Source organism: Mirounga leonina, unplaced genomic scaffold (assembly GCF_011800145.1).
Source record: "Mirounga leonina isolate KUSES-001 unplaced genomic scaffold, KU_Mleo_1.0 Mir_173, whole genome shotgun sequence".
NCBI classification, from domain to species: Eukaryota; Metazoa; Chordata; class Mammalia; order Carnivora; family Phocidae; genus Mirounga; species Mirounga leonina.
Genome location: NW_023270447.1, coordinates 23,163,077 through 23,183,183, shown reverse-complemented (window position 1 = coordinate 23,183,183; position 20,107 = coordinate 23,163,077). Strand labels below are relative to the sequence as shown.

At 34.6% G+C, this 20,107-nt stretch overlaps 1 protein-coding gene across 1 annotated transcript in view; it reads right to left on the bottom strand.

The window, feature by feature from the left end:
• Positions 1-20,107, bottom strand: part of COL24A1 (collagen type XXIV alpha 1 chain) — a 391,807-nt gene that overhangs the window by 244,774 nt on the left and 126,926 nt on the right. Inside the window, exons 14-20 of the mRNA XM_035018127.1 lie at positions 18,453-18,506; positions 16,090-16,134; positions 8,981-9,034; positions 8,860-8,904; positions 8,560-8,613; positions 7,992-8,045; positions 3,653-3,706 (exon numbers count right to left, since the gene is read on the bottom strand). Coding sequence (XP_034874018.1) covers positions 3,653-3,706; positions 7,992-8,045; positions 8,560-8,613; positions 8,860-8,904; positions 8,981-9,034; positions 16,090-16,134; positions 18,453-18,506 — 360 coding nt within the window. The remainder of the gene's footprint in view (positions 1-3,652; positions 3,707-7,991; positions 8,046-8,559; positions 8,614-8,859; positions 8,905-8,980; positions 9,035-16,089; positions 16,135-18,452; positions 18,507-20,107) is intronic.

Below are 20,107 nucleotides of genomic sequence, written 5' to 3'. Positions count from 1 at the left end.
TGTTTTTTATAGAAGGGAAAAGAGAGTCATATAACTGATCATGCGTCACTGTTTTGGCCAGTAGGAAGTTCAGACTAAAATTTACAAAACAGTTCCAAAGAAATGTACAGGACTTTGTGGCTATATATTGAGAAAAGACAGTTTTTCAATCTCAGCTGAGTTATTTTTTTTTAAGGTTATTTATTTATTTATTTATTTGTCAGAGAGAGAGAGCACAAGCAGGGGTAGCAGCAGGCAAAGGGAGAAACAGGCTCCCCACTGAGCAGGGAGCCTGATGCGGGACTCGATTCCAGGACCCTTGGACCATGACCTGAGCCAAAGGCATACACTTAACCAACTAAGCCACCCAGGCATCCCCTCAGCTGAGTTCTTAATACCACTCAGAAATTATTTTATAAGTCTTCAGTCACTCCCCTACTTACTCTTCACAGATCTCCTCAAGCACCCTCTTTCCACATGCCCACAGTCCTCTAACTCTTGGGATTGTCTCCTACTTATACAGAAAACAAAATCTACCTTATTTCACCTCCTTAACTTCTCCCTTTGAAACAAATCCCTATACTTGTGCTATGCACAACTCATTTATTCTTGATCTTTTTTGCGTTTTAGAGAAATTTGAATTTCCCCCCAGGTGTTGCTTAAGTCCAACACTCAAATTTTTACAGTGATTTGTTCTCATTCAGTTCTAAATATTTTCTAATTTCCACTGCGATTTTTTTTCCTTTTCTGTATGTTTTTACATTACCAAAGTTTATCTTACAGCTCTTATATTGTTAATTTAAAACTTAATTGCACTGTAATTAGAAAATGTATCCTTCTGGGGGTGAGCGTCCAGCTGTGGTATTTTCGAACCTTATTTCATGTACTTTCCCTAAATGATTTCATCTGTTACAACTGCTTCAAATAATACCTCTATGTGGATGATTACAAATGTTTGTCTCTAGTCCTATTCTCTTCTGAGTTTTAGGCCTATAGTTTTCTATAGACTTATCAGGTTAATTTCTTGTATGTCCAACAGACACTGCAACCCTAACAAATTCAAAACCAAAGCATTATCTCTACCACCCCTCTGAAAACTTTCTTCCTTCTCCCTTTTTATTCTCTATTTTTAGAATGGTGATCCCACATTCCACCCAATTCTTCAAACAACAAACATCAAAATTGTCTCTTATTCCCATGAACTGGAGTGTTCATGGGAATGTTGTTCGCTGGAGTGTTCAAGTGCTGTGAATTCTATATCCTAATTATTTCTGGAAGCCATCCTTTCTTCTCAATTGTAACAGGCCCTCATCATTTATAGCCTGCCTTGCATCATCCTCTTAAATAGTGTTTAATTAGTTTTGTCACCTCTCCCTCTCTCCTTCTCTTTTACCGTTTTGCTCTTGCGACCACAAGTGTTGAAAACACAGTCTGATCATTTCATTCCCTTGCTTAAAAATCTTTGATCACTGCCTAAATAAAGTCCAAATTTAACACAATATATAAAACCCCTTATCTGAGAAAATTTATCTACTGTGCTAGTAGAAACTTTTCAGGGTTTATGTAATATTAAACATACTATTGTAAATTCTTGGACTTGCAACTCTATCAAAAGTCTAATGTGATGGGTATTAAGGAGGGCACGTATTGCATGAAGCATTGGGTGTCATATGCAAACAATGAATCATGGAGCACTACATCAAAAACTAATGATGTATGAGAGACAATGGACTCTGAGAAACAAACTGATGGTTCTAGAGGGGAGGGGGGTGGGAGGATGGGTTAGCCTGGTGGTGGGTATTGAGGAGGGCACGTTCTGCATGGAGCACTGGGTGTTATGCACAAACAATGAATCGTGGAACACTATATCTAAAACTAATGATGTAATGTATGGGGATTAACATAACATTAAAAAAATTAAAAAAAAACTAATGATGTACTGTATGGTGACTAACATAACATACATAATACAAAAAAAAAAAGTCTAATGTTGAGAAGGAGTTGGATACAAGTGTTTCCTCATATATAACTGCCTACACATTATACTTTTATGATTAAAAAAAAACTTATGATCTTTAGATTAAACCACTTTTCCAAAACAACCTTGTACCAATTACATGAATACAGGTTACATCTTTGGCCCAATGAAAACATTTAATGCAGGTGAGCAGGAGGCGTGGGCACAGTCTGACAAGGCTGGAGCTCAGGACCTTGTATTAGCAGTACAGAAATCAAATACAATGAGACAGTGTTTTGAATGATGATTGCAAATCATAAAATCTCAAAAGAAACATCTTTGGAAGACCAAGTAATAAGTAAAAACATGGCCCATGCATCCTTTAACCTGGCTTTAGAAAAAAAGGAGAAAATGATCCCAACCATACAGATAATTAGGAGGTGACACATTCCTCCCTAGCACGCATCCTATCTGTAACTAAAGTTATAATAGAACCCATGTTCATAATAATAACCTTTAAAGATAATAAAAGATAAATTAGGTTCTGTATCCTCAGTATGAGAAGACAGGTAAATAGAATTAATTCCAAGAAGGCTTTCACGAAAAAATTATTAAAAGCATACAGGCTTACAGAAGATATAAACTTATATTAATGTGTTAATTACTATTTTAATTATCTGTTAATAGTTGCTTCAATTACTCAAAACAATTTCCTTCTTCCCAGAATGCTGACATCGATATATTGCTGTATTTTATCTCCTACTATGTCCTTGTTAATAAAACTAGGTACAATGTAGTTTTTTAGATTTTTGAACTACCAATATCGAGTGTGTTTTTAAATGAGACAACAAGAAAGAATAGGCATTTGCTGAAGAAATCAGCCAACCCTGAAAGAGAGATGAAGGGTAAAAAGTAGATTTTATGGTTTACAAAGAGAGGGAGAAAGCATCAGTACAGTGCTATTTCTAGAAATTCTGCCTACTGCTTTGACATTGTTTATTGTTCTGATTTATTTATTCTGAAGCCAAACTCATTTTTTCAGCTTTATTGCTGTTTCTATGATTCTGAATTAGATGTGTATGTGTATTTATATGTGTATGTACATATATTTTTTTGGCTTATATTTCTGAACTAGAGTGAGCTTCAGAATCTTTATCTCCATGTGGTACATATCTTTGACTCATAAAATGATTTTTAAGAAACTCAAATGTTTCATGTTAGAAGCTTGTGTTCTACGTGAATTTGCAGGAAAAAAAAGACACTCTACATCAAGTATTCAGCCAAAGTCATATTTCAAAGAATAAACAAGCAAGTTTGATATATGTACTATAGACTTAATTATATTTATTCTAGAATATGAGATCTAAATGATATATGCATACAGCAAACACTGGAAGCATTTTGTATTAAAAATTCAATGGAGTTTATCCTGAAATTTGATTTCATGCCCCAAGTATGTGTTATTAATAGTTGTGCCAAACAAATAAGTCAGCTGTGATCAAATCAGGACTATAATGTGGCTAATACCTTTCTGTTTCCTCGGGATCACTGTTGCATACCTTTTAATATGGGAGAAAAGATTTAGTCCAAACTATTTACAAAGATGTGAATTTTAACAAGAATCTTTCTTAAGCCTGTTATGTAAAAACATGCTTTACAATCAAGTTTAATTTTTACTTTTGTTTCTAATTTAGTATCTTCCAACTAACATTTTACCTCTGGTCCTGGAGGGCCACATGGTCCTTGGGGTCCCGGGTCACCTATCTGGCCCTAAAATGGGGGTGGGGATCAAAGTATAAGTATTAATCTGATATATACAATTTAAAACAGAAAAAGACATATGGTAAGCAAAAAGAACTCAATGTATTATGCCACACAAAATTATAATGACTTTCCAGCAAACAACAATGAATATATTATGTCAAACAAAGTTGTAACTACCATTCAGAAAGACTTAATTTGTAACCATCATCACTGTGGAAAACTCATTTAAATAAAAGATGTATGGATATAATATATAGTTACTCCTAAGTGTTGGAGATACAAACAAATTGAGTTAAGTGCTCAAATCAAGAAAAAAGTAGTGTGTGTATGTGTAGGTTACCCAGAGATAAGGCAATAAAGTTTGACTCAACAAGATAGGGGACTCTAGATGAGGAACTGCTTTCATAACAACCAGAGTCTGGTACTGTCCCTGAAAATTCCTCTCTCCTTTGATACTACAAGAGGCCTGATTTAGTAATTAAAAATCATCTGGATTTAAGTCCCTGCTGCTTAATCTCTCTTAGGCTCAGTTTTCTTAACAATAAAATAGGAATAATAGTGATAACAAGTACTAACATTGTTACAGGGTAATTGTGAGGATTAAAGGAGACAATATATTTAAGGTGCTTAGTTTAGCACAGTGCCTGGCAATAAATGTTAACCAATTTTGTAACCATTAATCTTTCCCTTTATATCCTCTGTCCTCTCCTGGGTACCTATAATTCCTAGATTGTTTTGATCATTATATTAAAATGCTGAGGATTTATTGTCAATATTTCTGAAGCCATTTTCTGACATCTGGATTAACCATGTGAAATCAGGGCTGGAGAGGAAGTTCAGAGGAGAGAAAAGTGGTTATAAAGCCTGAAACTAGAGATGAAAGGAGGCAGTAGTCTGATACCCTTGCTTTCATAAGAAAAATTATTGATTATTTCTGTCATATTAAATTTCTATGTGAGTTTCAAATTTGACCTAATAGGTCTCAGATTACATAAAATTACAAGAAATAATGTGTGCTTATCCACGTTTTAAGAAGTAAAGCACAGTTTTCCATAAGCACTAAAGTCATTCTCATACAACGCTTAAGTATCTGGGTATCTGGATACAAAACAGTACACAATAGAACTACTGCAATCAAATCCAGAGAAAAGTAATGAAGTATTATATAAGACTTGATTTAGGTTCTCCTAAATAAAGTCATAATTCATCATAATCAGTATCTAGAGTCTTAAATTCTTAAAATGGCAAGTACCTCTCTTAAAGAGATAAAGATGGGGCTCTCACTGGAGACCTCTGGTGGCAAAAAAACAAATGAGAAGCTAAATTTACAAGCTTTGAGGAAAAAATAACATACTCTATGTCTTTGTTTTCAGAAAAGTTAATTGACAACCAGATAGTTAAAAGCACAAATTTTGGAAAAATTTCATTCTTCAGAATAAATCTTCATTTTTGAAAAACTTCAACTGGAAGTTTCCTTGAATGTCAAATCTCCTTTATAAAAACTGAATTTTCAAGTAAGTTTTAGACAATGGAGTGATGATTAAGTAAACCTCTATAACTGACAACTTCTAGTTAAAAATATGGAAAAACATAATAATTGTCTTTGTTTTCTTTGTTTTAAGGAAAGAATATTTCTTAACTTCTGATTGGTGATTCTGTCTGGTTTTTAGATGCTTGTTGAGCAAAAGACTCCCTAATTCCAAAATGAAGAAAGCTTTCCAAATCAGGACATTCTTTCTTTTATCTTGTAAGTATTCTTTCATGTTACAACTTAGATTCATTTGGGGAAAAAAAAATATCACTAATGCCGGCATCTTAGAAAACAGAAAGCCAAAAGTAGGAGATATAAAATAAGAAAGACATCCTTATGACTTTGACATTCTTTGTCATGATAGTAAGCAAATGATTTAGATAGGCACTAACTTGTATAATTTCTTTTTAATATAACAGATTCAGCACAAGCAATTTTTCATTAAACAGGTGTCTCCTTCCAAAACTAGGGAAGGTTTCCAGGTCAAACCCCTACAATTTTTTTCTATTAATAAGATACAAACAAGTGATAAAGTGAGAGACTACAGATGCTCACAAATATTAATTCATAAATATCTAGCCTATCTTCAGTCTGATGTATATTTTTCAAAGATTTGATAAAACAAACAAAAGATGGTCAATTATCTTCTACCAAAGTAATCCCTGCTGACATTAAAATGTTTTTTTAATTAGAAAAATATAGAAAGGTACAAAATGAGCAAGTAAAAGCCTCACTTTTATCATCTTAATACTCCCTGCCTCACAGCCCTAAAAAAAACATATTAGAGTTGGTTCTGGTGATTTATTTCAGGAAAAAAAATAACATTAAGGGTTTTAGGACAATGTGTTAAAGGTGAAACAGGCTCTCCACCTTTTTTTAGGTTAGACTGGAGAAATACTGGTAAACACTATTACTGAGAGAGGAAATTAAAGAGTCACAGATTTGCAAGGAACTTACACAGTGGTTAAATGCTCAAGGTCATAGCAAGTCAGTGTCGGGGGTGGAACTAAAATCTAAGTCTCTGTTTCTCAGAGCAGTATATCCCCCCTGCCTCACAACAAACATGTTATCAATATACACTGTATCAAAAAGTAAGGGAGACATTAAAAAGGTTTACTTTGTATAAGCATGATATCTGACTTCCGTTTTCTCTAGTAATTAATTGTAAAGCATTACAGAATAATATTGATACCACTTATTACTTAGTATTGGCCTTAGAAAATGTGTTGTACCCGCTCCTTTTATTATTATCAAGAGTCAGAAAACCTTCACATTATGAATAACTGAGGATGTAAGAAGTCTAGGGTCTTACTTTGCCAACCACTGCAGATATTGTAAGTTCCTGTTATGTGATTAGAATCATCCTTGAAAAACGGAAGCTTTTTGTTGGTTTCATGACCTATTTTTATGTCCCTTATTTATACTCTTTGGAATTTCTGAGATTCAACTCCAGAGCCCAAGTCTGGATACATGACTGGCCAGGTTTACTCTGAGTCCAGGGCAAAAAAGTAAGAGTGAAGCTCATCACCAGCATGTCACTTGACAAAAAGATACTGAACATTTTTCTTTGGAATAAATACTTTCTGAGAGATGTATATGAAATGCTTTCACTGTTAGAAGTCATACAGAATGAAGTATATAAAGTACTATAACTTAATGCTGCTTCCTCTGACAAAAAAATAAACAAACCTGAGATGGGAGGAGGGAGTTAGAGGAAACACGATGATTTGCTCAGGGAACAACACTCTTTCAAATGTATATTCTAATGTTATATTAATAAGTTATAATCTTCCATCTATTTTTTTCTATCTACAATCACCTACACCTTCATAGAGTTGTAATCAATATTAAAAATCCTAAAACAATCTTAAAATATTGAACCCTCAAACAGTATTGCATAGTGGCTAAGTACGTGAGCTCTGACACATGATTACCTAGGTTTTCCCAGGTGACCAACAACTAACTATGGAAACTTGGGCAAGTTATTTGACTCTGTGTTTCAGTTTCCCTAATCTGTAAAATAAGAATAATAACAGTACCAACTTCATATGATTTTTGTAAAGATTAAATTAGAGGTACAGACCTTAGAATAGAGACTGGTACTTTGTAAACACTCAGTAAATCTTAGCTATAATTATTATGACTTTTAATATATAGAGACATACTGTTAACTCATGTTTTAACCATTATTTAAATGATTTTAATTACTCAGTAATTTTAGTTTGAGTTGGGTTTCATGTTAACTACAATATAAAATATTCTTTTTTTTCCCCAACTAACTGATGCCCAAAGGTTAAAAAAAAAAAAAAAAAAAAGACAAAGAACTAGTATATTTGTGCCCACAGAGTGTGACATGCTATCTTTTCTTCAAAATATTTCTCTAATGAAATATATTGGAATGAAAGATATTTGGAAAAATTAAAAGTATTATTTAAGGTGCTTTGTATTTTCTGTCTGAAATGTCCATTGTTTACTTTAGATACTATCCATAACAGATCAAACAAGATCTTTAGGGCTCACAGAAATTTGGTTTGGGCCTGGGATGAGGTGGGGGGCAGGAAGGATGAGGTCCAATACTCTATGGAATGCGAGCTGAAAACTTGAAGGATTAGCTATACCCTAAAACTGAAGAGAAAAAATGCCAGACTGGTAGGCTTACCCTCTACTTCTTATATTCTACTAATACCAACAAGTGTGAAGACTCATGCCATGATGTACACTTCGTTAATGGGAAAGAGCAAAGCAAAAGTTCAAACCTACTGAAGGTCCTGGCTTTCCTCTGATCCCTGGTGGTCCTGGAACACCAACAGCACCCTAGAGGGTGAGAATAATGGAGAAGATGAAAGCTATCACACCACAAAAGGCAGCTATGCCTCTGTATACAAACTGCTTAAAAAATTAATGGAGTGAATCTAAAAACTTTGAGAAAACCATTTCAAACAAGACGTGTAAAACCATATTGATACCATATCCTAACAAACTACATGGTTAAAATAATCATACTCCTGGGTGCCTGGGTGGCTCAGTTGGTTAAGCGACTGCCTTCGGCTCAGGTCATGATCCTGGAGTCCCTGGATCGAGTCCCGCATCGGGCTCCCTGCTGGGCAGGGAGTCTGCTTCTCCCTCTGACCCTCCCCCCTCTCATGTGCTCTCTCTCCTTCTCTCTCTCTCAAATAAATAAATAAAATCTTTAAAAAAAAATAAAATAAAATAAAAATAAAATAAAAAATAAAAAAATAAAATAATCATACTCCTTTCTTTTTAAAGAATTTATACCTTTTCACTGAATTTTTTGTATTTATATAAACTAAATCGAAAAAAAAATTACCTTGTCTCCAGGATACCCTAGTTCTCCTGGCTCTCCTGTAATGCCTTGTTCACCCTAGAGGGCACAATTTCATACAAAGACACTTAAGCAACACAAACATGGCAATATTATAAGAAAGTAAAATTAATTATAGAAGAATAGTTTCTCTATTTTTCCTACTTCTGATAAAAACTGTATATTTGACAGTACAGATTAGATCCCATATATAAAAACAAGATATTTTATAAGTTGTACTGACTAAAAAGAAAAAATAAATGTGATGAGAAATTATCTCTATGATAATGTAAATATTTAAATCACCTTATCACCTTTGATTCCAGGTAGGCCCTTATTCCCGGAAAGACCCTTAAAAAAAAAGTGATATTTTGTGACATCGTAGAGAAATTAAGGGGAAATATCCATTATGCAAATAGAGACATACCATCAGGCCAGGAGTTCCAGAAGGTCCAAATGGTCCAATAGGGCCAATACTGCCCTGAAAAGCAATTAGACAGAAAGGTATCATTAAGCATCCACTAGGATTGGAAAGAGAATATGGTAAAATTAATGAACTAACCCAGAACAGTTCATCTCACTAAGCTCCCACATGTGCCTTGTTCTTCCACTTCTTTTCCTCTCCACATTAATAAATCATACCAATGTTTGAAACTTTAGCGAGGTCATCCTACTCCCTGAAGCTATTATACCAGTCTAGTCCACAAGGATCCTCCCCTTCCTTTAGTTCGTATAATGCTTAACTGTCCATGACATGCATCTTGAAATATTTCTCTAACTAGATAATATCTTGAAGATAAGGGAAATATTTTAGTGCCACATTCCCAGGAGGTATTCAGTTAATACTTCATTTGATCATCTTATATTTTTATTTCACACATTTATTCAGGAATTATTTATTGGGCACTTACTATGTTCCAGGCATTCCAGTGAATTTATTTTGTGATTTGAAATTTGCAAATGATAAAATTTACCATAATTTCAGGGATAAACTGAGTACTGAACAAAAGACTCTACTCTTCTGGGCTTCTGTCAGTCATACATCATTTAACATTTGTTGAACATAACATGTACACAGACACTGTAGTTGTGTGGAGGAAATAAAGATGAAAAAGACATAGTCACCAACATCAAGGTTCTCAGTTTAATGCTCCAACGCAAGATTCCTCAAAAATGTAACAAACTATCACCTCCAGTAAGCAAGTGATTTTAAAAAACTCCTCAAATATATCATCTTAGAAGACAAAGGACAATAGCCACAATAAGGGTATTTCAAAGTAAAATTTGAAAAAAAATGGCTTGGGGATCACTTACAATTTTCATGTCATTGACACCTTCATTATCTTTCTTTCTCTTGCTACCTCTCTGTGCCTAGCTTCTGTATCATCCTTCATCTTCAAAGAACAAGTTGGCTTAAACCTCCCTTTTATGGTTTTCAAATGTTAAGGAACTTCTAAAGGTGTATCTGTGGCCATGCTAAAAATGTTGCCCCTTTTACCAAAGTTCTTAGGAAAGCATCCCAGGCCTCACTACCAGGTTTGCACCAACCCTTCCCATCTTGTCTACTTCCATTTGTCCCTACTCCTCCTTTACTTCTCCCTCCTCCAAATCCCACATTCTAGCCACAACGGACTGTTTTCCATTCTCTGAACATTCTCTCTCTTTATCACATGCTCCAAGCCTTCGAAGATATGGTTACCAATCCTGGAATGGCTTTCTACTGCACTAATGAGTTCACTGCATTATACTCCCCTCTGTGTTCCTAGTCCACGCATTCTGTGAAAGCAGAAGCAAGTTTATTGATTTTTTACTTCCCAGACCCAACATAGTAATTGGCACATAACTGTTTTGAAATAAAGTATGGAATGAATACTGAAGGACCTGTCAGAATAGCCAAAAACAAAAAGACAAGAAATAACTAGTGGTGGGGATGTGGAGAAAAAGGAAGCCTTGTGCATGCTGGTGGAAATGCAAATTGGTGGAGCCACTGTGGAAACCAATATGGACATTCTTCAAAAAATTAAAAGTAGAATTACCATATGACTCAGTAATTCCACTACTGACATTTACCCAAAGAAAAGGAAAACACTAATTCGAAAAGATATATGGACCCTATGTTTATTGCAACATTACTTTCAACAGCCAAGACGTGGAAGCAGCTCAAATGTCCATCCATAGACGAATGGATGAAGAAGATGTGGTATACAAACACACACACACAGGAATATTACTCAGCCATAAAAAAGACTGATATTACTCAGCCATAAAAAAGACACGTGCACACGCACACACACACACTGGAGTATCACTCAGCCATAAAAAAGACTGTTGTTTCTTGCCACTTGAAACAACATGGATGGACCTAGAGGTTAAAATGCTAAGTAAAATAAACAGAGAAAGACAAATACCATATGATTTCACTCATATGTGCAATTTAAAAAACATGTGCAATTTAAAAAACAAAATAAATGAACAAAGAAAAAAGGCAAACAAACAAAAAACCAGACTCTTAATTAATTAAGACTCTTAATGCAGAGAACAAACTGGTAGTTGCCAGAGGGGGGGTTAGTGGTGGGATGGCTGAAATAGATAAATGGGATTAAGAGTACACTTACCGTGATGAGCACTGATTGATGTACAGAATTATTGAATGATTATACTGTACATTTGAAACTGATACAACACTATGTTAATTGTACTTCAGTAAAAATATTTTTTTAAACAGTGATTTCAAGAACTATCTCCCAACATAACAGAGCATTGCTAATAGTTTGCATTCATATAATACAAATTTCAGAATGGAAAATATGACATCTTTACTTTTGCGTGAGTCCTAAAGTCTGTGAAATATAACTGAGATAAATTATTTCCAATATGTTTAATCCTGAAATATATGAGACTGTGAGAGGGAAAGAGTAATATTTTCCAACTTAATAAACAGATATGCAATATTCATATATCATTGACAAATTCTATCAGTAGGAAACAATTGTTCTTATAATTACAGTGGCTAGTTTATTCAAAGTTCATAGCTTAAAAAATAATGAGAGTTTCAAAAAATACAATAAGCATTTCTGTTTGGAAATTATGCAGCAATAATCTATGTAAGTATGGAAGACTCTGAAAAACAAACTGAGGGTTCTAGAGGGGAGGTGGGTAGGGGGGATGGGTTAGCCTGGTGATGGGTATTAAGGAGGGCACATTCTGCATGGAGCACTGGGTGTTATATGCAAACAGTGAATCATGGAACACTACATCAAAAACTAATGATGTATGGTGATTAACATAACAAAAAACAATAAAGAAATGTTATAAACATAAACAAACATTTCTTTGTCATCCTGTTGGTTTTTTCTATAGGCAATAATATTAACTTTGTTTCAGTAAATATATCACTGCATAGACTAATATCTTCAGATGAATGTACTTTGTATGCACAATCTACTGTTTTACTTTTTTAGTGACCCTAAAAGAATTAACACAAAATAGTAAGTGTTGAGAGATATCAAAGATGTAAAAGATTATAGTAAAGATATAAAAGATTTAGGGATGCCTGGGTGCCTCAGTCAGTTAAGCATCTGCTTTCGGCTCAGGTCATGATCCCAGGGTCCTGGGATCGAATTCCACATCAGGCTCTTTGCTCAGCGTGGAGCCTGCTTCTCCCTCTGCCTATGCTGCTCCCCCTGCTTGTGCTCTTTCTCTCTCTGTCAAATAAATAAATAAAATCTTTAAATATATATATTTATATATATATATATATAAATATATATATATATTTAAAGATTTAGTAAAATAGTATGGGTATAGAAAGCTCCAAGAAATAGCAAACATTTTGTGGTATGTGACAAATGGTGTGGAAAATCCTAGTCCTGAAGAACTATAGCTTTCTCAAAGCAACCTGCAATAGGCTAAGAGCAGTTTTCAGTTCCACAGGATAATGTGAAAGTCTTCAGAACTCTCTGCTTACCATACTCCTCTTCCATGAGAAGACAGAGCAGACAGGAGAAACACTTCCATGCGTGGCAGCTTAGCTGAGAGTGTCTGGGATACAGCACCAAAGGCAGAAGAGCCTCCCACACATCCAGAAATAATAAAGAACTTTCAAGTCAAAGTGAGTCAAAGAAACAGAGATTCAATGATAGGTTCTTCATATAAAATGAGCAGCCGCTAGCCAATTAGAGCTCATACGAGTGAGCACGCTGTAGAGAAGACTGTGGGTTCTCTTCAGGCTTTCCAACCACACCCACCCACACCCACAGGTAATAATCACTATCACTAATTAAGAAAGCAAATGACAATCAGCTGCAAGGAAAAAATCTTTTGGAGAAAGCTGTATCATCTCTCGTCAGAAACTATAAGGGAACAGGTAGATGTGTGCTTGCAGATAAACTGAGCAAGCAGTTTACTATGTTTACTATGAAATATAAAGGTTCTATATAAATTTTTCACAATTATCTTCAAAACCTCACCTCCTTCAATTCCACCCCCATCCCCCCATACTTCCTAGGCTACAATCCCTCGACTCCTCTTCCCCTTGCCCAAACATCGCATTTTTTTCACCTCTTCTGTGCATTTAAAGAGGCATTCTGCCTAAAGAGCCCCTTTCCTGTCTACTCCACACCACTCACGCATAATCTTCAAGATATAGTTAAAACACATGTTTTGTGAAGCCTCCTCTCTCAAGATAACATAAATTGTTCCTTTCTCAGTGGTTTTTAGTCCATTAGAGCAGTGATCACATCGTATGATATATCTATTTTTCCTTCTGTGCCACTGGATTATAATGTTGCCAAAAAACAGAAATCTTGTTTGTATTTTTAGGCCTAGCTCTAGTGCAGCATTTGATACACAGTAGGTGCTCACACTGTTTTGATTTAAAAATTCAGTAAATGTAAAATGGAGGTTGTAATACCTGTTCTATCTACTTGAGGAACAAATGATATGTGTATGAAAGTACTCTGAAAAGTATAAAGTACTATCAAATCAATGTAGAGATGAGGATTACAAAGATGACTGTTAGTATCATTCACCATTTTCTTTTCTGTAGAATCTCTTCCCAGTAACCAAAGGGTAAATTGAGAAAGAGAAAGGACAAAAAACAAAAACAAAACAAGAACAACAAAAAAACCAGTTATTTTTACTAAGCACTTTTATGTGTTGGTACTGTGCAAAGTCCTGGAGTTGAAAAATGAGTAAGAGTTAACTGTTAGGTAGAAAAGTACATGTAAAGTGTTCCAGGTAGACAAATAAGTGCCAGTGCAAAGCCATATTGTAGGAAGGCTGCATGGCACCTGAGAATAAACAGTTTTGCTAGTGCACAAAGTATGTCTCAAGATGCAGATGAGAACCAAAACAGTCTAGACATGCTAAGAATTTTGGTCTTAAACTTGAGCGTAGTAGAAGAAGCTGCTGAGTTAACCAACTGAGAGGTTAAATGACGAATGCATAAAGACTATCTTTGGAATCCAACTCCCTTCCCCAGCTTCCTTTCTTCCCCATCGGTAAGGCCACGACTACCATCTACAGGTTTAATCCTATTCTAAGTTCAGAGAAAAAAAAATTGGTCCTTTGGGTTCCACCTTCAAACAGAGCTTCTCATGAAGCCTAAAGACATCTCGTAAGATAAATGGTATACATTTCAAGGTAATACAAGCTTTCAGGAGGTGGTAGAGCACACTGGTAGAATTTTGGGCTCTGGTTTAGATCACCTGGTTTCAAATCTGGGCCTAACACTCATGAAGTGAGTGCTCTTGGCTTGTTCTGAGAATTAAATGACCTAGCACTGACTAGCACATGGAAAATACTAAATAAAAGTGAGCTGTTATTGGGGTGTCTGGGTGGCTCAGTTGGTTAAGCATCTGACTCTTAGTTTCAGCTCAGGTCATGATCTTAGGATCATGAGATCGAGCCCTGCTCTGAGCCCAGCACTGGGCTCTGCGCTCAGCAGGGAGTCTGCTTGAGCTTCTCTTCCTCTGCCCCTTCCCCATGCTCTCTCTCTCCCTAAAAAATAAGTAAATCTCTTCTTTAAAAAGTGAGCTGTTATATTATCAAGTAAAAGAAAAGTTTAAATGTCTTAGACTCACTCAGGTTCTCTGACTTTTAATTCTATACTCTTGCCAGCCCCAAATGGCAAGTTAAAACTTGTTATAATGATTTTTGCCATAGTTCCAATAATTGAACTCCTGATGTATTCCTTGGGTCAAGTTGTCACCTTCTGCCTTGGGCAGTTAAGGTGGGGGAAAAAACATTAAATTTAGACTCAAAAGACCTGTGTTCAAATTCGAGCTAAAAATAATTGTGGCTGTAATTTATGGCATAAAACTCTGGAGTCTTAATTACCTACTTCATGTGTTACGAGCAAGCCCTAAATTGATTTTTAGGGAAAATCTTACCTCTGCCCATGGTCATTTCCTATTTTTATATGGATATACATATAATTTTAAGATTCTATTTTCATTGGGCTCCTTACATTTTATAGAAGTATGTGAATCTTGCTTTTGGCTCAGCTGACTGTTAAAGCACATGGCTCTTAAATTTATATAAAATATCTGCAACTTACATCTCTATCATGAACCATAAGCTTGACTGAGAGAATATATTTATGAAGATATGGCAGAAGTAGCAGTCTGTTTGCTTCAATGAATAATCTAAAATTTATCAGATCACTACATATCTGGAGTAGATTATTTTGGTCTCCACAGAATTGCTTTTACTAAATTGTACTTTGCCTACATTAGAAACTTCAGTGAAACTCAGAGTTAAATTCACTGAATAAAAGTGAGTAAGTGGACAAATAATACAATCACTTATATTTTTAGTATAATAAATTAGGTATTAAAATGTTAGCAGCAGGGTGCCTGGGTGGCTCAGTCAGTTGGGTGTCTGCCTTTGGCTCAGGTCATGATCTTGGGGTCCTGGGGTAAAGCCTTGTGTTGTTAGGCTCCCTGCTCAGTGGAGAGTCTGCTACTCCCTCTCCCTTGCCCTCTGCCCCTCCCCCCTGCTCGTGCACACACTCTCTATTTCAAATAAATACATAAAAAAAAATCTTAAAAAAATGTTTAGCAGAATTAGTGAAGTGCAACTACTACCTATTGTTCAGGATGTTTCCCAACCATTTATTCAATTTTATTCCAGAAATAAAATATACAGTTACCATGTGCTATAACATGGTATGGTATGATATTTAGACCTATCTTTATCGAGGCAGGCCACATGGTATGAAAGAATATTCCAAAGAAGAGAAGTGGCTGTTCTGTCATACTTTTGAAGAAACAGAGTCTTAGGTATCTATTAATGAGACAGACATAAATACAGATGTACACATAAATCTGTAGAAATTTGTTATTTTAGGTTATCATAAAATTTAATTTTTTGATTCATACTCCTGGTCTAATTTGTTTATCTGGTAGGAAAATACATTTGAGCAAGTCTGATATCCAACAATGATGCTAAAACATCTCATTTTTCTAAAGATTTTCAAATGCATCTAACAAATATAAACAATATTTTATACGAACGATAATACTTGATACTCACTCTAAGCCCAGGAAATCCCGGAGGACCAATGCTACCTACAAGTCCCTACATAAAAGAAATGTACAAAGTTGGTTAAATACAATTGCAAACTACTAAGAGCATTTTTCAAAGTCAAAGACAAATATTTCTAGAAAAAAAATATGTCAAATTTTACCCTCATGCATCCTCCCAAGAAGTGTAAATCTCTGGAGGCAGTTTAAGTTCTTCAAAAATGTCCCTGGCACCATGCTTTTGGATGCCAGGACTACCACCTAGCCTAGGATATAGATTGTTCTGTGTCTTTTATATATCTAATAAAGGAAGTAAATCCTATAAGTAGTCAGCATTATAGACATAACCAACCTATGTATTATATAAAAAGATAAGTTGTCAGTGTATAGAGTTAGAAGAGCATTTTCAGATGGTTTAAAACGCTACCTACTCTCGAAGTATAATATTTAAATTCTCTAAACTTCAGTTTTCTCATTATAAAATAGGAATAATAACATTTGGGGATGCCTGGGTGGCTCAGTCAGCTAAAGTGTCCAACTTTTGATCTCGGCTCAGATCTTGATCTCAAGGTCGTGAGTTCAAGCCCCATGTTGGGCTCCACAGTGGACATGGAGTCTACTTAAAAAAATAAAGGAATAATAACACTTGTTCTCACTGATGTAAAGATCACAATGAAAACTGTTATAATGTACAAAAGGTTTTGAAAAATTTCTCACAAATGTAAGAAATTACCAATATCATTAATTATATATATAATAAATGAGATTTTAAATTATCAATATTAATTTTTCCACTTGATTTGTGATGGTCTTTTGAACCTGTCATTATAGTCTTTATGATAATTCCTAATCCACTCCATGGCAGTGTCACATGATACAAAGTACAAGAACACCCCCCCCTTTTTTGCATTTCAAGTTCTGTTTTGAAAATAAGGTATAGTAAAAAATATAGAGAATTATAAGCCAATAAACTAAAGCAGCCAGTTTATTATTATATCTTAAAGATAGTAAAGCCTGAAAATGCTCTTCAAGAAGCATTATATTTAAATAAAGAGCAGATTTCAAAAAGAAATATTTTAAACCCTAACAATCTTCATGTATGTTTAACTGACAAAAAATTAAATGAGATGGCTTCACAGTAGTTATGCAAATACATAAATGGTATTAAAGGAAAAACTAAATAATGCTTACTTTTTACTCTTGAAATACTCTTGCCCCAGAATCAAGGGCAAGAAAACTATGATAAACATTCTACTTAAAACATCATTCAGGTTTTTAACAATTTATTTGGAAATCAGTTCTACTCTTATCTGCGAAGACTTACAACAAATAAAACTTTGGCTAAATTAACTGAATAACTAATAAAGTTATAATTTAGAAAAATAAATTAAAAAGAAACTATTTTCTAACACTTTAAGTATAAATGCTAGTAATTTACCTATATCTAAATATAGGAACTACTCCTAATTTAGGCTATAAGGATTTAGTGATTGACTCTAAATCACCTTAAAATCTTATTAAAAGAACGTGTGCATGGGGCGCCTGGGTGGCTCAGTTGGTTGGGCGACTGCCTTCGGTTCAGGTCATGATCCTGGAGTCCCGGGATCGAGTCCCGCATCGGGCTCCCTGCTCAGCAGGGAGTCTGCTTCTCTCTCTGGCCTTCCTCCCTCTCATGCTCTCTGTCTCTCATTCTCTCTCTCAAATAAATAAATAAAATCTTTAAAAAAAAATAAAAATAAAAAAATAAAAAAATAAAAAAATAAAAGAATGTGTGCATGGAATAGATTGGAGAGAGCTGATAGGTGTTTACTGAGAGCAAAAAAAAAAAAAATGAAGATCTTTCTACCTAATGTCAAAAAAACAACAATCCATCATCATTCTTTGATAATATAATTAAACTAATTATAGAATAGTAACTCCTTAATCTGAAAATAATAGCTGAATAATCCCAAAGTAGAAGACTTCTCTAGAAATAAATACCCAAAAGTCAGGTAAATCAATGACAGGCTTGAGTCAAAAAGAGCAGTCACTGAGTGCACAATTTTTACATGAGGCTTGCTAGGACCTTCATGTACATGAAAGGCTTCCCCTCATCCCAAAAATATACAAGTCAGTATTATGATTGTATATTTCTAACATTTCACTCACGCAGGTACATTTAACATGGTCACAACGATTTATTTTAATGATTATCTCCCAAGACAGAATTGACTCAGAACATTTTTGTCTTTACAAATTGGAATGTGCACAGAGGTCTCACAACTGTTTGGCCCATCGTGCTTATTTGAATGTCATAATGAGGACGGCTAGTGCAGGTGCTGTGGTGTCTGAGTGATGTCAGATCGCAAGGCTGGACCACCACAATGTACTCACAGGACTGCCATCAGGGCCAGCAGAGCCTCTGTCTCCAAAGTCACCCGGAAAACCCTGGCCCAGGGAAAAAAGAAGAAATGCTATTAAAACCAAGATGGATAAAGAATTCATTTTTTTGGGTTTTCTGATAAGGAACTAATAGGAAATATTTCTTTCCTAACCTCTAAATTATAGTGCAACAAAAACTTGTATTTGTTTTGTATAATACTTCATTGATTTTGTTCAGTACAATATTTCTGCGTTTTACAAAAATTATTTTATATGCCAAATAACATATACAGAAAGTGAAGTTGGAGAAAATATACATTTGTTCGTCACTATATAAAGAGTCACCGAATGAGAGAAAACATAACAAAGATTTCTGCCTGACCAATCCGTTAGTTATCCCCGTGATTTCATGCCATTCCTAAACCCACATCACAAAGAATGAAATGGCTAATATTATTTAAGCATGTATTTAGCACATTTTCCATGTGTTAGGGCTTTAAACACTTTATTATATACATACTACTTCTTTTTATCTTCATAACAAGTCGAATCAATGAACAGTCATATCCTCACTTTGCAGTTGAGAAAACTGAAGTACAGAGAGCTTAAGTCATTTGCACTCACCAGTCATGAGTGGGACTGAGATTTGAATGAAGGAAGTCTGAATGCAGAGTCAGTGCTCTTTCTCCTCATCTACACTGAATATTTTGGTTCATCATTTCAAGATATGATAAACATATAACAAATATCATTTAAGTACTATGTTATTGGGGAAAGCCATAATGCACAAAAATCCTGCAACCACAAAATGCAGTGACACTGAAAATCAAGTTTCCCAAACGCCTACTGAGGATTCTACACTGTAAAACTATGAAGGATAGTAAGTAACACACTTTCTTAATATAATATATATTCTTTTGTAAAATAACTCAATGACTCAGTTACTCTTACTTTATATACTAAAATTCTTCTCTAAAGATTTGCCACTAGATTTATCAACTTTAAAGCTCACTTTTTAAAAGCTACTTAGCAAAATGGTTTATAAGATTTATTATTAACATTTTAATAATATTCCTTTTTTAAATTTTTGTAAGACTAACAGAAATAAAAGTACATTATTAGAGTCTTCTAATCTCTTTATTTAGGCAGTTATTAAATACATATTTAATAGATTGCCAAAAACCACTGGTTCACTAGCACAAACATGAATGGGCAAAATTTAAAAGATAGTTTAGCAATGGAAAAAAAGGATGATGTTTCTAAGGCATAGTTAACTCATACTAGAAGCAGTTTTTCTTATTCTGTAATCAGAGGATAATGCAGAAACCATCTGTGTAGTCAAACATATTGTAGCCATACCCCCTTCAAAGTCAGTTGAAGTTCAGGCAGGCGTTTTGCTTTCATTGTCCTTGGAAGTCAAATTCTGTTGTCAACAAGTTCACATGTCTGCAATACATCACACTATCCAGTATGAGCTAATAAGGGTATTTCCAAGTATTTATGATGTACAGGTAATGGAAAAAGTGGAGGAAAATTCTATAATAAATCTGAAACATAACAGATGATTGATTTTTTAGATAGATCATAAGTAGGTTTTTCAAAATGTTCAGTGAAATAATAAAGACTGGGGTACATATTGCATGATTCCATTAATGTAAAATGTCCAG